Source organism: Rattus rattus, chromosome 1, assembly GCF_011064425.1.
Source record: "Rattus rattus isolate New Zealand chromosome 1, Rrattus_CSIRO_v1, whole genome shotgun sequence".
Taxonomy (NCBI): domain Eukaryota; kingdom Metazoa; phylum Chordata; class Mammalia; order Rodentia; family Muridae; genus Rattus; species Rattus rattus.
Genome location: NC_046154.1, coordinates 26,314,831 through 26,335,284, shown reverse-complemented (window position 1 = coordinate 26,335,284; position 20,454 = coordinate 26,314,831). Strand labels below are relative to the sequence as shown.

The following is a 20,454-nucleotide window of genomic DNA, read 5'->3' as shown; positions in this document are numbered from 1 at the left end:
CCTCCTCCAGGACCCTGGGTAGAGCGTCCGAGGGGCGTGGAGGAAGTCATCGGCCTCACACATGTTTCTCCGCACCGAGGGCCAGCTAAGGGCACACATTCCCCTGAATACGAGGCTTCAGAAGGAGCAAGTCAGAACCAGCCTCGCACCTCAGACCTCAAAGCCGGCCAGGGCCCTGGAAACAGGGCAATCCCCAAGAGCATTCTCAGTTCAGCTGTGTACAGAGAGGGCAGCGAGGGAAGACCTGGTCAGGGGCTGAAGCGAGGGCCCAGGGCTCTGGGGAAGCAGGAGGTGGAAAGGGGGCATGGAGCTGGCTGGGGCCAGAGCTCAGAGGGGTTAGGGACCTAGGCAGCTCCAGCTGCACGGGCCAGGTGAGGAGGTCAGGAGCATGCTCAAACCACAACGGCTCTGAAAACCATTCGGGCAGCACCAGGGAGCCATAGAGGGTTTTCAGCGAGGGGCAGATTCACAGTGGACACAGTGACGTTCACAGACCAGTTAGCAGGGACAGGTGGCGGCCAGGCTATAGGGACTCTAAGAGATGGAGTGGCCTGGAGAGGAGAGTGGCTATAGAGGAAAACTGGCTGATTCCAGATGAAGAACGGAGTTGGGGCCTGAGGACCCGAGTGTGCGCTGGTGGTGAGTGGGGACCTCGCCCGTGGACCGATCCAGAGACCCAAGCAGCTGAGAGTGAAGCTTTGCCCTGGGCTTGTGGTCTACGTGGTGGGAGGGACACCCAGAAGGCAGGGAATCCACACAGAGGCCCGGCGAGCGAGCAGGGACGGAGCAGGGAGTCAACACAGGCGGATGCCTCCGGTGTCAGCCCTCGAGAGCAGAGGGAAGAGGAGGGCCAGGCGTCGGTCCGGTAGGGGCGCCTGCTCCAGATCGACTTGGGAGGCTCTGCGACCGGGGGATGCCGGTCTCCGGGCCAGAGGGGCGAGGGCCGCGCGCGCAGCCGGCTCTCATTAGCACGGGCCGCGGGCTAATCAATCCCAGGCCGGGGCTCCCGGGCCGCGTCCGCATCATGGAAACTGGCCGCGCGCCCGGCGGAGCGAGCGGGGCCGTCGGCGGGGCCGGGCCGGGCGCCTCTTCGTCGAGGGCGCGGGCGGAGGCGGGTCGTGGGGTCCGGGGCGGGGCTCAGCTACCCCGCGCCCTTTCTGCAGCCCGCCCGGGGCGCGGTGGGGGTGCAGGGGTCCGGGCCGAGCCTGCAGGGCCTCGGGCGGGGGTCGCTCCGTGCTAGGCCCGGGACGGGCGCCGCTGCCGCTTCTTTCCCGGATCCCCGGGGTCGAGACCGGACGCCCGGACCCCCACTGTCCGCGGCCTCCCGGCGCTCGGACCACGGCGCACGGCCTCCTGGAGCGGCTCCAGCGTGCGGCCCCGACCCCGGGGCGGTGCTGCTCTGGCCCGGACGCGGCCCACGGAGGCCTCGGGCGGAGGAGGCTGGAAAAGAGGCCAGGCGGCGGGAAAGGGGGATGATTCATCCCCGGGAGCCCGAATCGGAAACACCGCAATCTGGGAACAGCCTTGCCTGGGCCGACGAGCGATCCAGGAGGAGAGTCTGTCCGGCGAGGACTTGCGTCCGGCACTGGCAGTCCCCTGCCTCCAGCCCCGGCCCTAGCCCGGCCGTGGGGGGGAGGGGGAGGCCTCTTCTGGAGGAGTGGAGAAGAATCCTGGACAAAGTCCGCCGCTGCCTCCTCTGCTCTGACTGGCTGGTCTTGACCAGAGCGGTTTTTCCCAGAGTCTAGCTCAAGTCTCTCCTGCTGCAGCTCCAGTGCTGGCTGAAGAAGTCTGCAAGGAGGGGGCGAGCAAGGAGAAGCCGGAGTCAGAGACACCTCCGCCGGCCCTCGCTGCGGTATGTAAAGCGCAGTAGGGGGGGAGGTAGGGCGCGCGCGCGCGAGACCCGCAGCCCCGGGCGGACCGAGCACCCCCTCCCCTGTTACTTCGGGGCGGCCACGTGCGGGGGGGTGGGGTCGAGCTCCGGAGATACTTACCCCAGCCGCGATCGCAGGGGGGGCCCGCGCGGGCGAGCGGGCGAGCGGGCGAGCGGAGCGCGCGCAGGCTGCAGGAGCCCCGCAGCCCCGGCTGCACCCGAGCCCCGCAGCCCCCTCCCTGCGCACCGCCCGCCGGCTCGGCCAACGCTGGCTCCCAGCTCCGCTGCGGAAAACCCGAGCGGGGGCGGCTCCCTGCCTTGCGGCCCCGGGAAAATCCGGGGGTGGCCGCCAGGGATCTCCAAGCGGCCGGCGGAGGCGTCCCCGCGCGTCCCTCCCCCGGAGCCTGGCCCGTCGGGTCAGCGTTTGCCTCTCTGCTCGTCCCCGCAGAGCGCCCGGACGACCGCGCGATGACGGCCGGGAGCCCGGGAGACGGCGGCGCGCGCAGGAGCCCCGAGGGCCGCGTCTCACGCCTGGGCCGCCGCCTGGGCCGGCGCCGGCGGCCGCGCTCCCCGCCAGAGCCGCTGCGGGTGCGGGCCCGGCTGCGGCTGCGCTCGCCGTCGGGGGCGTTCGCGGCTTTGGGCGCGCTCGTGGTGCTGGTGGGCATGGGCATCGCCGTGGCGGGCTACTGGCCGGGCCGCGCCTCCCACGCCCACGTCCCGAGGACCGGCCGCGCGCACGGGCCGCACGAGCGCCTGCGGCTGCTGGGGCCCGTAATCATGGGCGTCGGCCTGTTCGTGTTCATCTGTGCCAACACGTTGCTCTACGAGAACCGCGACCTGGAGACCCGGCGTCTCCGCCGGGGCGTGCTGAGGGCGCAGGCGCTGCGGCCACCCGACGGCCCTGGCTGGGACGCACTGCTGCCCAGTCCTGCGCATGGGTCCCCGGGCGCCGTCGCGGAACCCGAGACTTGGGACCTGGCCCCGAGGAGGGGCCCGTCGCCGGTCCCGTCAGTGCGCAGCCTGCGGTCCGAACCTGCCAACCCTCGCTCGGGGCTGCCCGCGCTGCTCCACAGCTACCCGTTGAAGGGTCCCGGGCTGCCACCACCCTGGGGTCCTCGGACTCAGACTGGACATGTGATCATCACGGTGCAGCCCTCTGGTTCCTGCATCGAGCACTCCAAGTCTCTGGACCTGGGCCTGGGGGAGCTTCTCCTGGGGGCCCCAGCAGCTCGGGACTGTGCCCACCGAAGCTGGCCACGGCTGGACCGACTTAGTTTGGGGGGCTATGCCAAATTAGGAGGGGATTTGGGGGCCCGGGTCTGAGGTGTAAGGTTTAACCTGCTGTGAGGCTACCAGTGTGGACCATGGGACCGGGACACTAGAAGTCCAGTGCCCATAACTGCTCCAGTCACTTCCGAGGCTAGGGTCGATGTTGTGGGAGCAGCTACTAAAGCTCCTGACCTGCATGTGTAGAGCAGTGCCAGCTGCACAGAACGAGCTCCAGGGGCATGTGTTAATGTGGACACCAGCATGATTCAGCCTCAGGAATTTCTCCAGCCCATGTGGCCTTAGCCCAGGACCGGTACCAGAAGGGCTGCAGAGTAGGCCAAGAGCATCCTGAGACGCACGGGGTACCTTGGCAAACAACAGTGGTAGGTTGGGATGTCCCCAGGCTGGGACAGGCTCCCTCTAAGATGGCAGTCGTGATGGAAATGGGACCACCGGGGGAAGGTGGGCAATGAGGGGGAATGAGACCCACTGCAGCTGACTGGGGCAGTGACTGCACCTCTAACTGCCACCATCTCAAGTCCGTTCTTCCTTCAGCCAAGCGGGCTCTGTCCCGGCAGGGCTAACTACTGCCAAAGTCCTGACCCTGGGATCAGACTGCTCCCCTGGAGACAGGTCTCACTTGTCTGGCTGTGCTGCAAAGCCTCCCCCAGCTGGCAGAGGGCACCCTCCAGTCCTCAGCAGTTCCTTCCCACTGCACCCTGGCCAGTGGGTAGCTTACTACTCTGCGGTGGCTTCCCTCTCCCTCTCCTCCCCAGGTTTAACTTCCCCACGCTTTTGTTAGAAGAGAACTTTAAAAGTGGATCAATCCTCACAGTCGGGTCTTTTTTTTTTTTTTTTAAGTTTATTGAAAAATGCCATACAAGAAGCAAGACCAAACACTTACCTAAACACTACAGCCACATCTGTCACTACAAAGGCGCAGACAGCAGGCCCAATTACTGCCTATCTCACCTAAGGGAGGGGTTTTTCGGCTGGACTCCGCCGGCATAGTTCCTATTTTGTCAAATGTAAACAACTACTTGATATGATTCATAATTTTAAAAAAATTTACAAAGCTCCTTCATTTTTGTCATGAAAATAATATATCTGAGAGATTTGTAAAAACAACCAGCCTAGGGCTGGTATTTCCCATGAGCATCAGGGTGCTGGCCAGGCTGTAGCCCCAGCTCCATTCCTCAAAGTGGGCCAGGGCCCCCAGACCCCCAATACACTGCTGGCCTTGGGGAGGGCCCCCGGAGTCAGCCTCCTTGAGCCCTCGGTTTAGGAATATAGGGCTTGCTTTGTGGGTGGGTGGCAGAGATCTCATGTGGTTTGAAGGAAATCTACTTCTGAAGTAAAAATAAAACTGCAGTTGGGATTGTTACTGTGGTGTGCCTGAGTCACTTTGGGAAAAGTCCTGCCAAGTCTCTGACCCTGGAGATGGGACTCCCCTCCCCCCTCACTCCTTCTACCTGGACAGAGCCTGTTCTTCACACAACTGCAGAAAGAAAGAAAATCCAAACAATGACCATATCCCAGGATCTGTTGCCAGAGCCAGCAAAGGAGTGGGAGGAGGCTGGAGGCTATCAGAACTCTGGTCCGATTTCCAGACAGAGGCAGCAGCAGAGGGGCGGAGTTCAGGTAACCAGGTCTGAGGTCCTGAGGGGATGGCGCAGGGCCGCAGGGCCATAGGCAGGCTCCTCCTGCTGCTCCTCCTTTTCAGAGCCTGGGGGTAGCTAGAGTCCATGCTAACCCACCCCTGCAGCCCAGCCTTCTCTGGCTCAGTCCTAGACTGCAGTTTACTTCTGAGAGTGGAACCGGAGCCTGCCCCTCTCCTACCTGGGCTCTCCCTCCTTAAAGCAAGCTGCCATTGGCAAGAGGTCTCAAGAGAGCTAAAAGAAAACTGCACACAAAACCAGTTCAAATTGCTGCGTTTGTATGAGGAACAGTCGGCCTGGAGGCTGCTGTGGCTTCTGACTCTGCTCACTCCCCTTCAGCCCCCAGCCAGTGCGGCCGCCCGCTGTCAACCCTCATGAAGTTCATTCCAGGATTCTACTAATCTTCCAGACAGATGTTTGTAGGAAGTTAGCTGGAGGATTACAGAGGCCCTGTTTGAGGGGGAGGAAAGGTCCCCCAATTCTCACTACTAGTTGGGGACATCAGGCTCCCTTTTCAAAACCAGTATTTTAAAAAAGGGAAAGGGAACTAAATCCAAAACCCACCATGAAATCAAGCTCTCAAAACCTGGCAGACTCCTCAGGCAGTGAGTGGGGGATGAGCAGAGCTGCCTCACACCCACCTTGACCAGGGATGGCCACCAGGAGATGGGAAATACCCTGGCTTCTAGAGGGCATCCTCGGGCCTGCCACAGAAAGGTCCTAGAACGCACCCTCTTCCCTGAGCCACTGTCCCTTACCATGCCAGGTGGGAGGGGGCCAGGCTGGGGCTGGAAGCCTCCTTACAGGATCCGACTGAGGTAAAGGTGCCACTCCCCTGGGTGAAGCAGGCTCCCCGAGCGACAAGACCTGATTTTTAAAACCTCATTAACTTTTCTTCCCCAAACTACAACTAAAAATGTTCCACTGGCACCTTTAGCCAAAAGTGCCTAATTTTTCCATGAGTTCTGGTCTCCTGAGGTGGGACCTGGGAAGCACTCGACAAAGCTGCTTTTTCCAGTGAGGGACAGGGCAGCGGGGGAGGTGAAGGCCACAGACGCATTAAATGGTCACAGTATCAGCTCTAAGACAGGTGATCTCTTTGACTTAAAGAAGCTCCAAACAGATGGGGGTGACATCACGCGCTCAGCGAAAAGAAGAGCTGTGCCTCAAACACCCTGCGGTGGGAGGTCACGTTTCTGGGGTCTGTGACCAGGGCATTTGCCTTGCCCGACATTCACTGGTGTATGAAGTTTTTGTGTCATCCAGAGGGCATGAAGCTGAGGGAGGAGCAGGGTGTCCCACTGAGCTGGCTCTGTCCTCTAACTGCTGGCAGGGTCTCTGGAGGGTCTTGGAGAAGTCTGTGGATCCTGTCAGGGTCTGTGTTGGAAATGAGTGAGGAGAGGCTAGGTTGAGAGGTTACCGACCACCCCGTAAAAAATCAAAGTGTCTTAAAAACAGTTCACAGAGCCAAAAGTTGACAGTTTCTGTATCACAATATAGAGAACATCCGTGGCGTCTAGAAGAATCTCTTGGTATAAATTCTGAATAGAAAATGAAGTTGGTTTTTTGTGGTGTGGAACAGTCTTCAGAGTCTGAAGTCTGCTGCAGGCTGGCTTCTTTATTACATGCTGGTTTCTCTTGGATGGGGAGGGTGGGGATGGGCAGGACAGTCCCTAGGGTGAAGAAAGAAAAGGCATAAGTCTGAACACCCCCCTCACCTCCCACTCCTCCCCACAAAGGAGTAGGCTTCTCGACTCAGCAGGAGGCTCTCCTGGCGGTGACTGGGAGCTGCACTGATCCCTTTAGGCATTTATCCCGCATCCCAGCTACCTGGCTTGGCCCCCAGAGCTCCACGCTTCCCAACCCCCCACATATTCTTCCCTGCTCTCTTCAGCTCTGTTCTCCAACCTGCTTGGTTCTGGCCCACAGCTCCTAGAGTTGCCACGGGCAGAATAGCAAGTCAGGGGTAGCAGGGGACTCCAGACCCACGTTTAGGTATCTCCTTCTCAGTGCTGCTAGCAACACTAAGAACACCCCTACCTGAGCTCACTCCTCAGAGATCTCGGTCTCCTGGTGGACGACCACCTTGGTCACTGACATGTCTGGGTGCTGTTCCTTGGCCTCCTTGATGGCTTGGACGAGGACCTGCGTGTGACCAGAGGCAAAGCTTGTCAGGCAAAGAGCAACCCGGCTGATGAAGGGAGCCTGGGGCAGCAACAGCACAGCCCAAGGGGACCAGTGCCTTGTCCTGTCCTAGCCTATCCTAAGGAATCAGAGACCACAGAGGCAGGCAAGGGCAGAGGTTTTCTTCAGGAAAACAGGCAACCTTGGGAGAGAGAAGATCTGTTCACATGGTAAACTAGAGTACAAACCACTCAACACAGGAATGGGGCTGTCCGGTTAGGAAGGTGAGGAAGCACAAGTTTTAAAAAGGAAGGCAGGAGACACAGGCAGGCTGACCTATACATGGCCCTTGCGGGGTCTAAGCACATTCATTTGCTTAATCTTCACAACAGAAGGAGCCGGGCTGTGCTGGGTTCCACCCTATAAACAAGGAAGCTGCATGCAACAGACACAAGTTGCTGCATAGCTGGGCAGGCTACAGGGCTTTTGACTCAAGTCTCTTCTTCGGCAGATAGTCTGTTAGGTCCCTGGAGGAGCTAGAGGGCACAGAGGGACAGCCACAGCAGCAGGTGACACCACTATCCAAGTAGCCTGTTAGAGTTGTCTGCTGAGGGCTCCTAAGAGCAGTCTCCAGCAGGACTGGAAGGAGACCGCTTCTGCCATGTAGATTTCCACAAAACCCCTCTGTCTCTGCTGGCCCTGCTCTCCCTCCCTGACCCAGCAGCCAAGCTCTAGGCCGGGTCAAAGCGCTCTCCCTGGAGGCTCTGTCTCCTTCTAAGAAAGCCCGCACCAGAGCTGCTTCCTCAACAGTCCTCCCTGGCTTCCTCCGAAGGCAGGGCCTTCAGTTCCTGGAAGAGCCAATGGCCCCTGACCTGTCTCTGAGCCATCAAGTGTCATCATACTAACTCTGACCAGGCTGATCTCCATTTCACAGAACGAAGTCTGCTCACAGTCACTCAAAAGTGCAGAGGCAGGGTTCCGGCCTGTTTGCTCTAAATACCTTCTCCCACAGCTCTTGCTGTGAGCACAGATAACACACAGCAAGCTTCAAACCACAGGTTGTGCTGTTAGTAAGAAGGACCCTGTGAGCGCAGCACACGGCCCACGAGGCCCCCACTTGGGCTTCCAGCCGTGCTTCTGGGACCTTTAGCAGTGTCCACAGCACTGAGTGAGTCCTGCTTACTCCTCCTCTCAGCTGTCAGCGGCTCTGCCAGGCCTACCCCCCCCCCCACAGCCTCTTCCGCCCCCTCTCTGCAGCTTCACTGTTCTAAGAGCACCCAGCAGAGAACTGGGAACATTAATTCTGACCTTATTATTTTCTAATTGCTTGTAGCACACAATTAGCACCTAATTAACATAAAAACATAGAATTTTAGCACCCAGAAGGGCCCAGGAATTATCTGGATCAAGCCACTCTTCTTTAGAGAGGAGACTATGAGATGTAAAGTGGTCTACCCAAGGTCACACAGCAAGTTGGAGACAGATCCAGAACACAGGAGGAGTTCTGTCTCCTGGTGTCCTACTCACCTCCTGCTCTTCTCTGCATCTGTCTCCTGAGGAGAACTTCCTGCCTCAGTCACCATGCCTGTCTACCCCACTAAGAGCCCGTATTCTGAGTTCTCTGTTTTCCTCCTTAAGAGCTAAGGCAGCTGTGCCCATACTGCCCGCCGCATTCCCACCTGATCATGGTCGATATCAGCGTCTCCTGTGATCACAATTCTCTTCTCGATCCGGGTCTCGGAAATCCCCCCTTTTACAGTCTGTAACCAAAGGAAAACGCCCAGTGAGAGCCACGCACAGCGGGAAGGAAAAACAAGGCAGCCCAGATGGCTCTAAAAGCTCCTGCCCAAAACATTTTGTTTGTTTGAGTGTAGCTCAGGCCGAGCAGCACGGCGCTGGCACTGCCCAGGACAGCCTTCCCCACATCTCAGCACAGGGTAGGGCCTGCCAAAAAGAGCGTCCTGCTCCCGGACCTCGGGCCACTAGACTCTACAGGAACAAAGGACACGATTCGTTATTTACTTGATTTCTCCTTTTCCCCAAAACTACAGACACCCAGCAAGGCCAGCGGCATGCCGTGTTCTTATATTTCTACTTGGTAGCTTTTAGGATGGGGACACAACTTCAGAGACCTCCTATTTATGACAAGGCCTGGCCAAATTTTGTTTTCTTTTTTCCTAAATTTCTTACCTATAACAGACTGCAGGCCCTGCAGGCCAGGTGTGGTGGTACACACCTATAATCCCAGTACTTCTGAGACTGAGGTAGTACTCGTGAGTTCCAGGTCAGCCTGGGCTACGGAGTGAGGTCTCTGGGAGGGTTGGGTGGGGGGTATTTCTCTAGCGCTACAGCAAAGCCGGGGTGCCGGACTAGCTAAGGATAACTCCAAGTTTTGGCATTTGTCCCCATTGTTTTCTGTAAAGCGGTCGATTTCAGTGTTTCTGCTCCAAACTACAGTTGCCATGGCCTCAGGACAATACATAAAAATGACTCATCAGATCACAGCTCTGGTTTATAGCTCAGAAAGTATGATTTTACCACATCAACAATCCCAGTCCCTAAATTGTGCGTATGTACATGCGTGTGCATGCATGTGTGCGTGTGTGTGCATGTGTGTGATTGCATGTTGAGGATGAACCCACAGCCTGTGTGAGGTAGGTATGTGCTCTCTCACCAAACTATACCCCCATCTTGAGCTGAATTTAGACTCCCTCCACAGCAAGTTGGACAGATGTGTAACGAAAATGACTCCATGTGGCTTTCCAGGTCTACTCTGGGGAAGGCGTCTTTCCACCTGGGACGCTTTGAGTAACAACGCAATAGGGACAGAGCTGAGAGACTTGCACACATAGGTCCCCTCTGGGGTACAGCACCAAGCTGAGCAGGCCACTGGAAGCTCTGTTACCTTGGTAATCTGTGTCGTGGTTGTGCTACTTGTGGTCTCAGATGTGATGGTCTGGGCTGTCAGCAAGACTCCAGGGTCTAAGTCCCCATTGCTGTCCTCAGTCTGCAGAAGAAAGGACAAGTCATCAGGCCCCTCAGCAGGCCTTGGCCTCAAACCCCCAGGTTCAAAATGGCTCTTCAGCTATATTCTGCTTTAAAATCTAATCCCCTTACAGTGACTTCGCACTTGATAAGCAGATCTAATCTCCTGGGAACAAGACTCTGTTCTAAACGTTGGGTGAACGGGGCTGGAGAGAGAGCTTAGTGGCTAAGAGAACTGACTGCTCTTCCACAGGACCTAGGTTTGAAAGGGTCCTCCTCACTAGCACTTAGGTGACAGCTCATAACCATCTGTAACTCCAATTCCAATGTCCTATGACAGCCAGAGCCACATAGTGAGACCTTGTCTCAAAACGAACAAAGCTGAATGAAGTCAAGTGTGCTGCCACACACATTTGATTCCAGAGCTTGGGAGGCAGAAGCAGGCAGACCTCTGAGTCTGAGGCCAGTATGGTCTATCAATTCTAGGATAGCCAGGGCTACAAAGTACCCTGCTCCCCAAAAATGTTGATGAGTACGGGGTTCCTCAGCACCATGTCAGTAACTGGAGTGTGGAATGGGTCTAAGACAGGCAGGAGTGTAGCAGCCTCAAGAGTGACCCCAGCTTCACAGGGGTAATATGGCTGCAGTTCACAAGGGGCCTCCGAAGCATCAGCACCCCCAGGTCAGAAAACTGGGACTTGAAACTATGGAGGGGTCACTGTGTTCTCATCAAGACCTCGAGGCAGGAGAGGCACCAGCTCACAGTGTGAAATGGGAACCTCACACTCGTCAGTGAGGAACAGTTCACCTCTAACTGAGCCAGGAACCGACCATGTGAGGCAGAAAGTATCCACCCATGACAAAGCAGGATACATGCCCGGGAGGCCTCAGAGACTCTCACTGTAAGGCTCCTTCCTGTAGAGAGGGGCGTAAGTATTTTCAACGCCAGGCTTCAAAACATAGGCTGGAACAAGGACTAGGGCTGGTAGTTAGGATTAGCTACGAAACGATATTAGCAGGAAGCTAGAGATGGTGGCAGGGCCAGGGACAACTGTCATCAGCAGGCATGTGGGCAGTAGAGCCAAGCAGACCTCTACGGCCAAGACCGAAGAAAACTGGGGGTTACCTAAGGCATGTGCTTGCTAGTTAGCGGTCTGGAAACACTGGGCCCTGGTGTCAGGGGTCGGAGCGCAGACACGGACACACACTATCTCCATAAAGGGACCACCCCGCAGGGAATGGACATTCCACCACGGGCACCACACCAGACAACAGCAAGTCGCTCCCTCCTCCTCCATGGAAGCCACCAGGATAAGCAGTGTTGTCAACTTGGTCTCACTAGCCTGGACTCCCTAGGTCACGTAACTCTCCTGCCTCAGTTCCTGAGTAACTGAGGCCACAGGTATGGGACACTATGACTGGCTTTATTTCACTTGTGAGCAGGGCCACGTTTCGTCTGGACAAACAACACTCTGAGGTGCTAGGGCGGACAGAAGATAGGATGGGGCAGAGCCGAGATACAGCCGGGGTCCCGCCCTTCACAGCAGCAGGGCAGTGTTACCTGGCCCACTAGTGTTTTCTTCTGCTGAGTCCATTTATGTATGAAGGATTCAGACCCGACATAGACGTTTTACACTCCTACTATGTGTCAAGCACACCATGTGACTGCTGCCTCACATCTGAGGTACCTGAGGTAGAGACTGTTTGTGTGTAGTTAGGAAAACTGGGCTTCTCAGGGCAGTTATGTGTCCAGGGACCTAGAGCTGATCAGTGTTCAGACGACACGGAATGGGCGAGAAGTGTGTTTGAAGACTGGAGTCTGAGTTTCCCCACGGTTGGTACCCAGCTATGGAAACGCTTCACTGTCCAGGGTCCAAGTGGTTCACGCTGGCTTCAAACTCCCTATGTGGCCACAGCAGGACTTGAACTCATGATCCCCTATCTTCTGTTTCTTTACTTGTTTTTCTAGGTCTCAAGTAGCTCAGGTTGGCCTCAAGTTCCCTTTGTGGGTGAGGCTGGCCTTGAAACCTCCCCACCATCCTCCTGCCTCTACTTCCCACACGCTAGGATTTAAGGCACACAGCACCACGCCCACCAGTTTTCATTTATAGAACCTGGCACTGTACCATGTCCTCTGCCTAAAGACAGCACCGAGGATCAGAAACCATAGAGTGGACGTGCTTTGTAAGAGCACAAATCAGCCAGGAGTGGTGGTGTACTCAGGAGGCAGAGGCAGGGGGATCTCTGTGAGTTCAAGGCCAGCCTGCTCTACATAGTGAGTTCCAGGATAGCCAGGACTACACAGAAACCCTGTCTTGAAAAAGCCAACTGGGGCTGGAAAGACAGCTCAGCAGTTAAGAGCACTGAGTTCAATTCCCAGCAACCACATGGTGGCTCACAACCATCTGTGATGGGATCTGATGCCCTCCCTCTTGATTGTGTCTGAAGACAGTACAGTGTACTCACATAAATAAAAATAAATAAATCCTTAAAAAAAGAAAAAGCCAGCCAACCAAACAACAGACTTAAGTTTCATGCCAGGGAGGCTGACCCTGAGCGCAGAGCTGAATCTGTGTCTGTTTCCCGCTGCTGCCCGCCCTGCACTCTGTTCTGTCTGTCTCTGGAGGAGAACGATGGAGGCGCTGTCAGGGCTGCCCGAGTCTATGGATCCACTCCTCCCTCACCGTCCCCTTCCCTTCACCCTCTCACCAATCCTTCCGTAAAGGCACCATAGCACCGACAGTCCCCTGTAAGCACCCACTTGTCCTGTGAGCCAGGATTTCACTCGTGGGTGTTTATCCAGGACACACGACGGACACATGCATGTGCACGCTCACAGCATTCTAGTCACATATGCCCAACTCTGGACACACCTCAGCTGTCCATCAAAGAGTGAAATGAAAAAAAATGTGTCCTTGAGGCCTGGGAGTGAGTCGGCAGGTAAAGCACTTGTCACGTAAGCTTGAGGAGCAGGTCCCCACTCCCAGGACCCAGTAGGTGCTGAGGGTGTGAGGCCCACTTGTAAGAAAGTAGTGAGTGGTGACACCACTGAGCTGGTATTGCTGCTCAGGAGGCTGATCGTGTACTTGGGGAGCACAGTGTGTGTGTGAAGCCAGAGAAGGCGCAGGGATAGACAGACAGACAGAATACATTTCTGGCCCTCCTGCTTCCACCTCAACAGAATGCCTGTCTTATAATGTTCTGAGGGTGGAACCCAGACTTCATGCAGGCTAGGCAAGCACACTATTGACTGAGCCCTACTACCCTGCATTTTTAAAAAGTCTTGATAGGGACTCAGTTGCCTAGGCTGGCCTTGAACTCACAATCCTCAGACCTAAGGGTATCTGGGATTATAGGTCTGTACTGCCAAGCTTAGCCCCACTAAAATCTTAATGTATAAGCTACAAAGTTTTAAAACTTCAACATGAAGTCTAAGTGGTGTGCAGTGAGTCTCCCTCCCATTTCTGAGTAGTCTCAGTTCCAGTCTTGTTTGCTTTCTCTGTGCAGCCCTGGCTGTCCTGGAATTCCCTCTGTAGACCAGGCTGGCCTCAAACTTGTCTCTGCCTCCCAAGTGCTGGGGCTAAGGGCATACACCACCACTGCACAACCTTCAGATTCGATCTAATTCTTGGGGTCATACTTCTTTTACCTGATGTTTCTTTTCTTTCTTTCTTTTTTAAAAAAAGATTTGTTTTATATATATATATATATATATATATATATATATATATATACTGTAGCTGTCTTCAGACACACCAGAAGAGGGCATCAGATCTCATTACAGAAGGCTGTGAGCCACCATGTGGTTGCTGGGAATTGAACTCAGGACCTCTGGAAGAGCAGTCAGTGCTCTTAACCGCTGAGCCATCTCTCCAGCCCCTTTCTTTTCTTTTTTGTTTTGGTTACATCAGGTCGAAGCTGGCCTTGAATTCATGGTACTCCTACCTTAGTTTCCCAAGTGCTACGACTGGAGGTGAGCCACGTACATGGCTCACTTTTTCTTTTCATTCTTTGAGTGTTTGTGTCTGTGGTATAGAAGTATGCGTGTAAATGTGTGCACGCAGGTGAGTAAACAGGTGTGTGTGCACATGTGTACGCAGGTGAGGAATGTGTGTGTGCACATGTGCACTCAGGTGAGTGAACAGATGTGTGTGCATGCAGAGACCGGAGGTTGGCAATGGCTGTCCGCTCAACTGCTCTCCATCTTATGTATTTATTTGTTGTTTGTTTTCAAGACAGGGTCTCATTGTATAACCTTGGTTGACCTGGAGCTCACGCTATAGACCATCCTGGTCTCAAACTCACAGAGATCCTCCTGCCTCTGTCTCCCAAGTGCTGGGATTAAAGTTGTGCACCACCACGCATGGCTTCTAACTTATTTTTGAAATGGGATCTCTCACTGAACCTAGAGCCATTAATTTATATAGTTTGGCTGGACAGTGAGTTCATGGGATCCTTCTGTCCCCTCTCCTGACCCCTGCCCACCAGCACTGAGGTTACAGTTGCTTGCCCTGCACTTGGCTTTTTCCATGGGTGCTGGGGATCCGAACTCAGGTCTTCATACTTGTACAGCAAGCCCTTTTCCAACTATGCCATCTCCTCAGCCCTTTATTTTTAATTATCTATCCAGGGAGAATGTATTGCCACTGAAGGCCACATCATACTCTTACATACATGGCTACATATACTTCCCCCTTTCTGCCCATGAACAAAAGATAACATGAGTCCCATTTTTGGTGTAGGCATGTTTTTGTGCACCATGTAAATGTTATCCTTGTGCTATTCAAATGCTGAATTCTCTGTCCTCATATCTTGTTTCAATTCAGACACGGCACTGTCATGCTTATACCAAGAATCTCCTCTCTCAAGTTTATGTAAACAGTTCTTACCATTATTTTCTGCCTTGTCACTAAATGCTGATCACCCAATGGCTGGGCAGAGGAGAGAGTAGGGTGGGAACCTCCACCAGCAGCAGGGAGGGGGATCCGGATTGGAGGCGGGAAGAGGGTGTCTGAAGACACCATGGGAAGAAACTTCTGAAGCAGAGAGCTAGAACAATATTAAACTGCAAGTGTTATGGGGCTGGGCTGGGAGGTAGCCAGATTAGCATAGGGGTTTTTATAGATCATTTAACTACCCAGCTATTGAGGTGTCGCCTGAAATAAATCACGGTTTTTCTATGTGGTTATTGGGGACTAGTGAGGGTGAAGAAATACAGCTGAGCTGCCGGATTGATTCACGCTACACATTCACATTAAAACAATTCATTTTACAGTTTGGCCATACTGCTCACTGACATTTATCATGTAGACTGGTCCCCAGCAGAAGCCACACAGAAGTACCTCGATTGGAAGCTCCATAACTTATTTAACCCAGCCCGCACCTCCCCCTCTGAAAGCCACTTCGGTGACAATTTAAAGCATGCCTTCCTTTGCATATGTAAGCCATTCCTTTCGAATCCCCAGTTTCCTCCTCCTTCAGTCACCTCCACTGCCAAGGCCTACTTGACATAGTTCTTTTCTGTCTCTTTACTGACAGGTTTTACCCTTCACTTCTTAAGGCTACACTTACTTCTGTTCTCATGAGCATCTCCTCAAATCTGCCCTGGTCATAACCTCGGCTCCAGGCCTGCTCCTACTCTAATACAGTCCACACGCAGCTCTGGGAGTCATCTTTAAAAGGCCATTGCTTTAATGATGCTACTTTATCACCCACTGCCAGAAACCTTAAAGCAACTTGTCACTCACCAAGTTAAACCCCACACTCTGGACCGTGCCGAGAGGAGAGGAGCACACAAGACACTGACCGGACATCACAGAGATGCCAGTGCTCCTCAGAGCCACCTCACCTCAACTCCCTGAGACCTCTGCAGTGGTACGTCATTCCGTCTCAAGTCAGAGCCATCGATGGAGAGGCTGGTGACTGGCCTAGGATTATCTAGACAGCAGCTCCCCCTCTCAGGCATATGATGCTGTTTCCAATTGCAAAGCACACACTTTACCCTCCAAGCTTCCTGAGGGTGAAGCATCATGCGGCTCGTGGGCGGCTGACTGAAGAAATCTTCAGGGCTGAGCCAGAGCTACCCTGCTGCCCCTCTGCACTGTGCTCTACCACTGAGCGGCACCCGCAGCTCCTTGAATTACCTCTGTCTAGTATCTGACGTGTGCTTATATGTGTTCCCTCCTTTTTTATTTTTGCTTGTTAATTTTTCCAGTCAAGGTCTTTCAGGCTAGCCCAGGGAGGGTCTCAAACTACCAACCACCTGCCTCTGCCTTCTGTGTGGGGATTCCACTGTGGGCCACGGTGTCTGGAGTTGGAGTGCTTTCTTGCTTACCCTTTTCTCCTTCCAGAACATTCCAGAACATAGAGGATAGGGACTGTCTACCCTTACACCACTTTGACTTAATAGTTAAAAGCTCAATAAACATCTGCTGTAGAAGTGAATTAAGAGCTCATCTTAGGACCAGAGAGATGGCTCAGCGGTTAAGAGCACTGACTGCTCTTCCTGAGGTCCTGAGTTCAGTTCCCAGCAACCACATGGTGGCTCACAACCATCTGTAATGGGATCCGATGCCCTCTTCTGGTGTGTCTGAAGAAGGCAACAGTGTGCTCACATACATGAAATAAATAAATCTTAAAAAAAAAAAAAAAAAAAAAAAGAGTAGAGGGTTAACTTCTTGCCATCTGTGACTAAAACAGTAAACTCAACAGAACACAACTCTGATGCATTCAAATTACCAAAAACGATGAGGTTTCACTGTAATTAGGAAATAAGAGATTAAAAAAAAAATTCAAACCCTCACAACAATACCAAGACATGGAAAGTAACATCATTAGCAGGGCTGGTTAAGGCTTAATGACTTGTCCAAGTTAGGAAACGGAGGATCAAGACCTGAGAGCAGGTTTACCTGACCCAAAGTCCGTGTTCACATCGCACTAGAATAATTTTCCCAAATGATTTGCATGGACGGACACAAGTGGACAGATTAGTGGTAATGGCATTTGCTCTTTGGTACTGGGGTCTCACGCATATCAAGTACAATGTTATTCCACTGACATTTGGCATTGATTTACTTTTTAAGATAAATTATTTTGAGGCAGGGTCTCACGCAGCCCAGGCTGGTTTCAAACTCACAAGGTAACTGAGAACGACCCTGAACTCCTAATCTATCTGCCTCTACAGCCAAAGTGCTGGCATTACAGGTGTGCACGAGCACACCCGGTTTTTATTTTCTTAACTGTTTGTATGTGTGTGTGCACACACACAGGTGCACAGATCAGAGGATAACCAACAGGTATCAGTCCTCAGGTGCTTTTCCTCTTTTGTTTGAAACGTGGCCTTTCCCGGACACATAGGTCAGATTAGTGGGCCTGCAAGCTTCCAACTGAAGAACCCAAAGCCAGGTCTTCATACTTGTGAGGCAAGTGCTTCACCAACTGAACCGGCCCAAACCGGTCGGTTTTATGTGGTTAGCGGACTGACCCCGGTCTTCGTGCATGCTAAATGAGTACGCTTATCAGCTGAGCTGGCCAGTCTTTGTTGGGAAGCAGCAGACAGTGTCTTACCTGGGCAGCTTCATAGGTGATGGTCTTGGTCTCGGTGTGGACAATCGGGACATCTTTGGTTGGGATTTCACTTTTCACAGCATTTGCAGTATCTGAGATGGTGACAGTTTGAGTCTTCACCAGGGGAGGCTGTGGGCAGTAAAGAAACAGAGTGGGCCAAACCTTCTTGGAGGCCGTGGAGAGCTGAACCTTCTGACCCTGATCTGATCAAAGCATTAGCTTGCATCAAGCAAACGTTGGAGTCGTTCTCCAAAGGACACGATTCCCAAACGGCCCTGTCAAGGTGCCACATTTGAGAAGGGCACAGGAAGAGGTATTGCTGCAGCCACTTTCATAAGCTTAATGGAAATTAGAACACCAGACAGTTTATGACCGGCGATATAAAACACTTCAGACCAACCTTCGGAATTTGAATATAAAATTATTTGCCAAATCGAAATCACTTTTATTCGTCCTTGTGACTGGACATTATAATTAAGAAAACCAGGCACATTTCCCACTAAGTACAAACGTACGGGGAGCAGCAGAAGCCCCGGGACACATTCCCTTGGAATTCATTAGCTTCTTTCAAATCAATGTCAGACGTTCGCTATGGATTCCCCGAGAAGAAACAGTATTTGGAAAACCAGAAAGGAAAAAAAAAAAAATCAGTTTTCCCACCACCTGGTGATTAATTTCAGAATTCCGAAAGAATGAACATTAGTGGAACGGCCCAGGCCTTTCTGCTTATCTGTTCACCTTTCCAGGATATCAATCACCCTAAAACTACCACTGGATCGTGATAAGGTCAAGCGGCCATTCACCTTAGTGCAGAAGTTAGTGATCTCGGGAACCCCTATGAGGAGGCGGTGGAAGTGGTGGGCTGTACAACAGAGAGGTCTAACTTTTCATCTGAGAATCATAACGTCAGTGAGGAGTACTGGAAATTCAATCCTCAAGCAGTCTTAGGACTCTGAAGGTTCCTCCCGACAGGAGTCTCTGTAATTCACCTCTCACCATGGCTCGGTCTTGAGAATGGAGAGGAACTGCCTTACACCAGCTGCTCCTCAGTAAATAGCTGGAGTTTATTTTTAAGAGTTTGGTTAAGTCCTTATAAGAGAAAACGTGACTAGTCAGAGTTAACTCCTCCGAGTTTCTTTACGCCATCAAAGGCTTCACTTGTAACGGTAACACTGAAAACAGCAGAGACTACACCCTTTACCACCACTGCCACCTCACCTCCTCCACAGACCAGATTCCAGGCCCACAACCGGAGAGGGTCATTAGACCTGCACTGTCAAATCGGTTACTACCTGGAAACTTCGAGTGAGGATGGGGAACTGGTTACCCCCAGGAGAGTCCAGAAAAGATCCGCTCTGGGTCTCAGGGGTCTCTGCTGGTGCACCCGGCTCTTCGCTACCGTCTGCCTTTTCCCCACCGAGGTGCAGCTGACGGGAAGCTGGAGTTACTGGGAAACTTAACGCACTGGCCTGTTCCTCCACTCCTAAGCATTCCCCACGTGGGCCTGTTGGCCTCTCTTCAGCACCAAGATGGCCACCTGCCCCCTGCTCCTTCTCTTCTGTCTCCTTGGCCTCCTTGCTGTTTATGGAGAGGGACCCAGCACCAAAGCTCTGTGGAGACTCCGGCGGGGTGGTCATCAGGCTCTCACTAGGAACTACTGACTGCTTGGGGCACTCCCGTTCAGAGGCAGGGTAGGCGGACGGCCCTTGTGTCACGGAAGCCACCTCCTCTGTGTGAATGCCATTTACACTCTACAAATGAACGACACACAGAGCAAGATCAGGGGCAAGTGGAGGAACCGGGAATCAGCGAGGATGTTCAGGAAGCTCGAACATGTTGATGGCGTCACCACCAAGACTCCTAGCCCCAAAGATGGTCAAAAGAACAACTGTTCACACGCAAGTCAGGAGCCTAGGCAGTTCGCACTTGGTTTGGAGCCATTTCTGGACCACTGTCGATAGGAGACCGATTTACCCTGGAAACACAGCACCTTCGCTCATACCTAAAGGAGCTACGCTGTCGCCCCTTCTCACTGACTCGGTTATGCAAGGGACAGTGTCCCTGAGGAGTTCTCACGTCTCCACACCGTCTATGTCATATTGGTCCCTAAGAGGAATCTAGGACTTAGACTTCTGTCAGCAGGGAGACAGGACCCGAGTTCAGGTTGCATAGATGGCTTCAGACCTGATCCTGACGTTGGGCCTGATGCCAGGGGAAGGGAAATGAGCAGCGGCTGGCACGTCTCTTCACAGGACCCGCCCAACATGCCAACAGAGGGAGGAAAGCCCAGGAACGGTTTCCTCCCGGCTACATGCCTCTGCTCATGGGGCCTGGGATGAATATGTATACATGTATATATGCACACACACAATCATACATACATACATACATACATACATACATACATACATATTCAGCTTTACTATATCATTTTAAAAATTTGTAGCTCCAAAGCATGTCATCATGAGAAGTTAAGCACGCACATACATAAACTAATATGAACTTAAAATTCACCACACGTTTGTTTCACTCTTAGCTTGATTTTCTGGCAATCTTCAGCATCATTGACTCTGGCTGTTATGAGGAGATGTTCCCTTGTATGGGAGTAAAGACCACTCAGGTCTCGGATCTCAGAAGGGACATTTTACTGCTTTACTCGCTTTGTGGGAAAGGGGTTCTTTTAGGAAGGTGTTCCTGGGGGGAATACACCACTTGCACCAGCTGACACGTTTCAGTGTCAATCAACCATCAACCAGTCAGTCGCCTACCTACCTGCCTACCACCTGTCTATATACTTAAACACCACCATGCTTCCCCTGTGAACCAGCCCATTGTGTGGTGACCATAAAGTAATGTCCTCTTAAGACCCCGAACTCTGGATCCACCTAACTCCTGAGCCATCTTCAAACAGGCAACTGAGGAGCACCTGGAACAGGTCCGTGCTGAATCAGACAAGGACATCTTTCATTAGTCAGTTGTAAG

General features: G+C 53.3%; 3 protein-coding genes across 9 annotated transcripts in view; 1 reads left to right on the top strand and 2 right to left on the bottom strand.

Annotated features, from left to right (window-relative positions):
* Positions 1-203: 203 nt before the first annotated feature.
* On the bottom strand, positions 204-2,033 carry LOC116895705 (splicing factor 1-like). Its single transcript, XM_032896899.1, has 2 exons — positions 1,992-2,033; positions 204-1,788 (listed from the first exon to the last, which is right to left on the bottom strand). The coding sequence occupies exon 2, from the start codon at positions 1,479-1,481 to the stop codon at positions 1,023-1,025; it is 459 nt and encodes a 152-aa protein (XP_032752790.1). The 5' UTR covers positions 1,482-1,788; positions 1,992-2,033; the 3' UTR covers positions 204-1,022.
* A 149-nt stretch (positions 2,034-2,182) lies between these two features.
* On the top strand, positions 2,183-4,523 carry Tmem200b (transmembrane protein 200B). The gene has a single exon (XM_032896896.1). The coding sequence runs from the start codon at positions 2,339-2,341 to the stop codon at positions 3,191-3,193; it is 855 nt and encodes a 284-aa protein (XP_032752787.1). The 5' UTR covers positions 2,183-2,338; the 3' UTR covers positions 3,194-4,523.
* The window catches only part of Epb41 (erythrocyte membrane protein band 4.1), a 158,567-nt gene continuing 142,094 nt past the window's right edge, over positions 3,982-20,454 (bottom strand). For 4 of the 7 annotated variants that reach the window (XM_032896852.1, XM_032896865.1, XM_032896870.1 and 1 more), the window contains 5 exons: positions 17,473-17,601; positions 9,827-9,928; positions 8,601-8,681; positions 6,838-6,942; positions 3,982-6,470 (listed from right to left, as the gene is read on the bottom strand). In XM_032896852.1, coding sequence (XP_032752743.1) covers positions 6,844-6,942; positions 8,601-8,681; positions 9,827-9,928; positions 17,473-17,601 — 411 coding nt within the window. In that variant the 3' untranslated portion in view covers positions 3,982-6,470; positions 6,838-6,843. Of the gene's footprint in view, positions 6,471-6,837; positions 6,943-8,600; positions 8,682-9,826; positions 9,929-17,472; positions 17,602-18,764; positions 19,224-20,454 lie in introns of all 7 variants that reach the window. The other 3 variants (XM_032896859.1, XM_032896843.1, XM_032896847.1) reach the window with 1 other exon arrangement.

Coding starts and splice junctions, on each gene's coding strand:
- Tmem200b (XM_032896896.1), top strand. CDS start 2,339: ATGACGGCCGGGAGCCCGGGAGACGGCGGCGCGCGCAGGAGCCCCGAG.
- LOC116895705 (XM_032896899.1), bottom strand. CDS start 1,481: ATGAATCATCCCCCTTTCCCGCCGCCTGGCCTCTTTTCCAGCCTCCTC.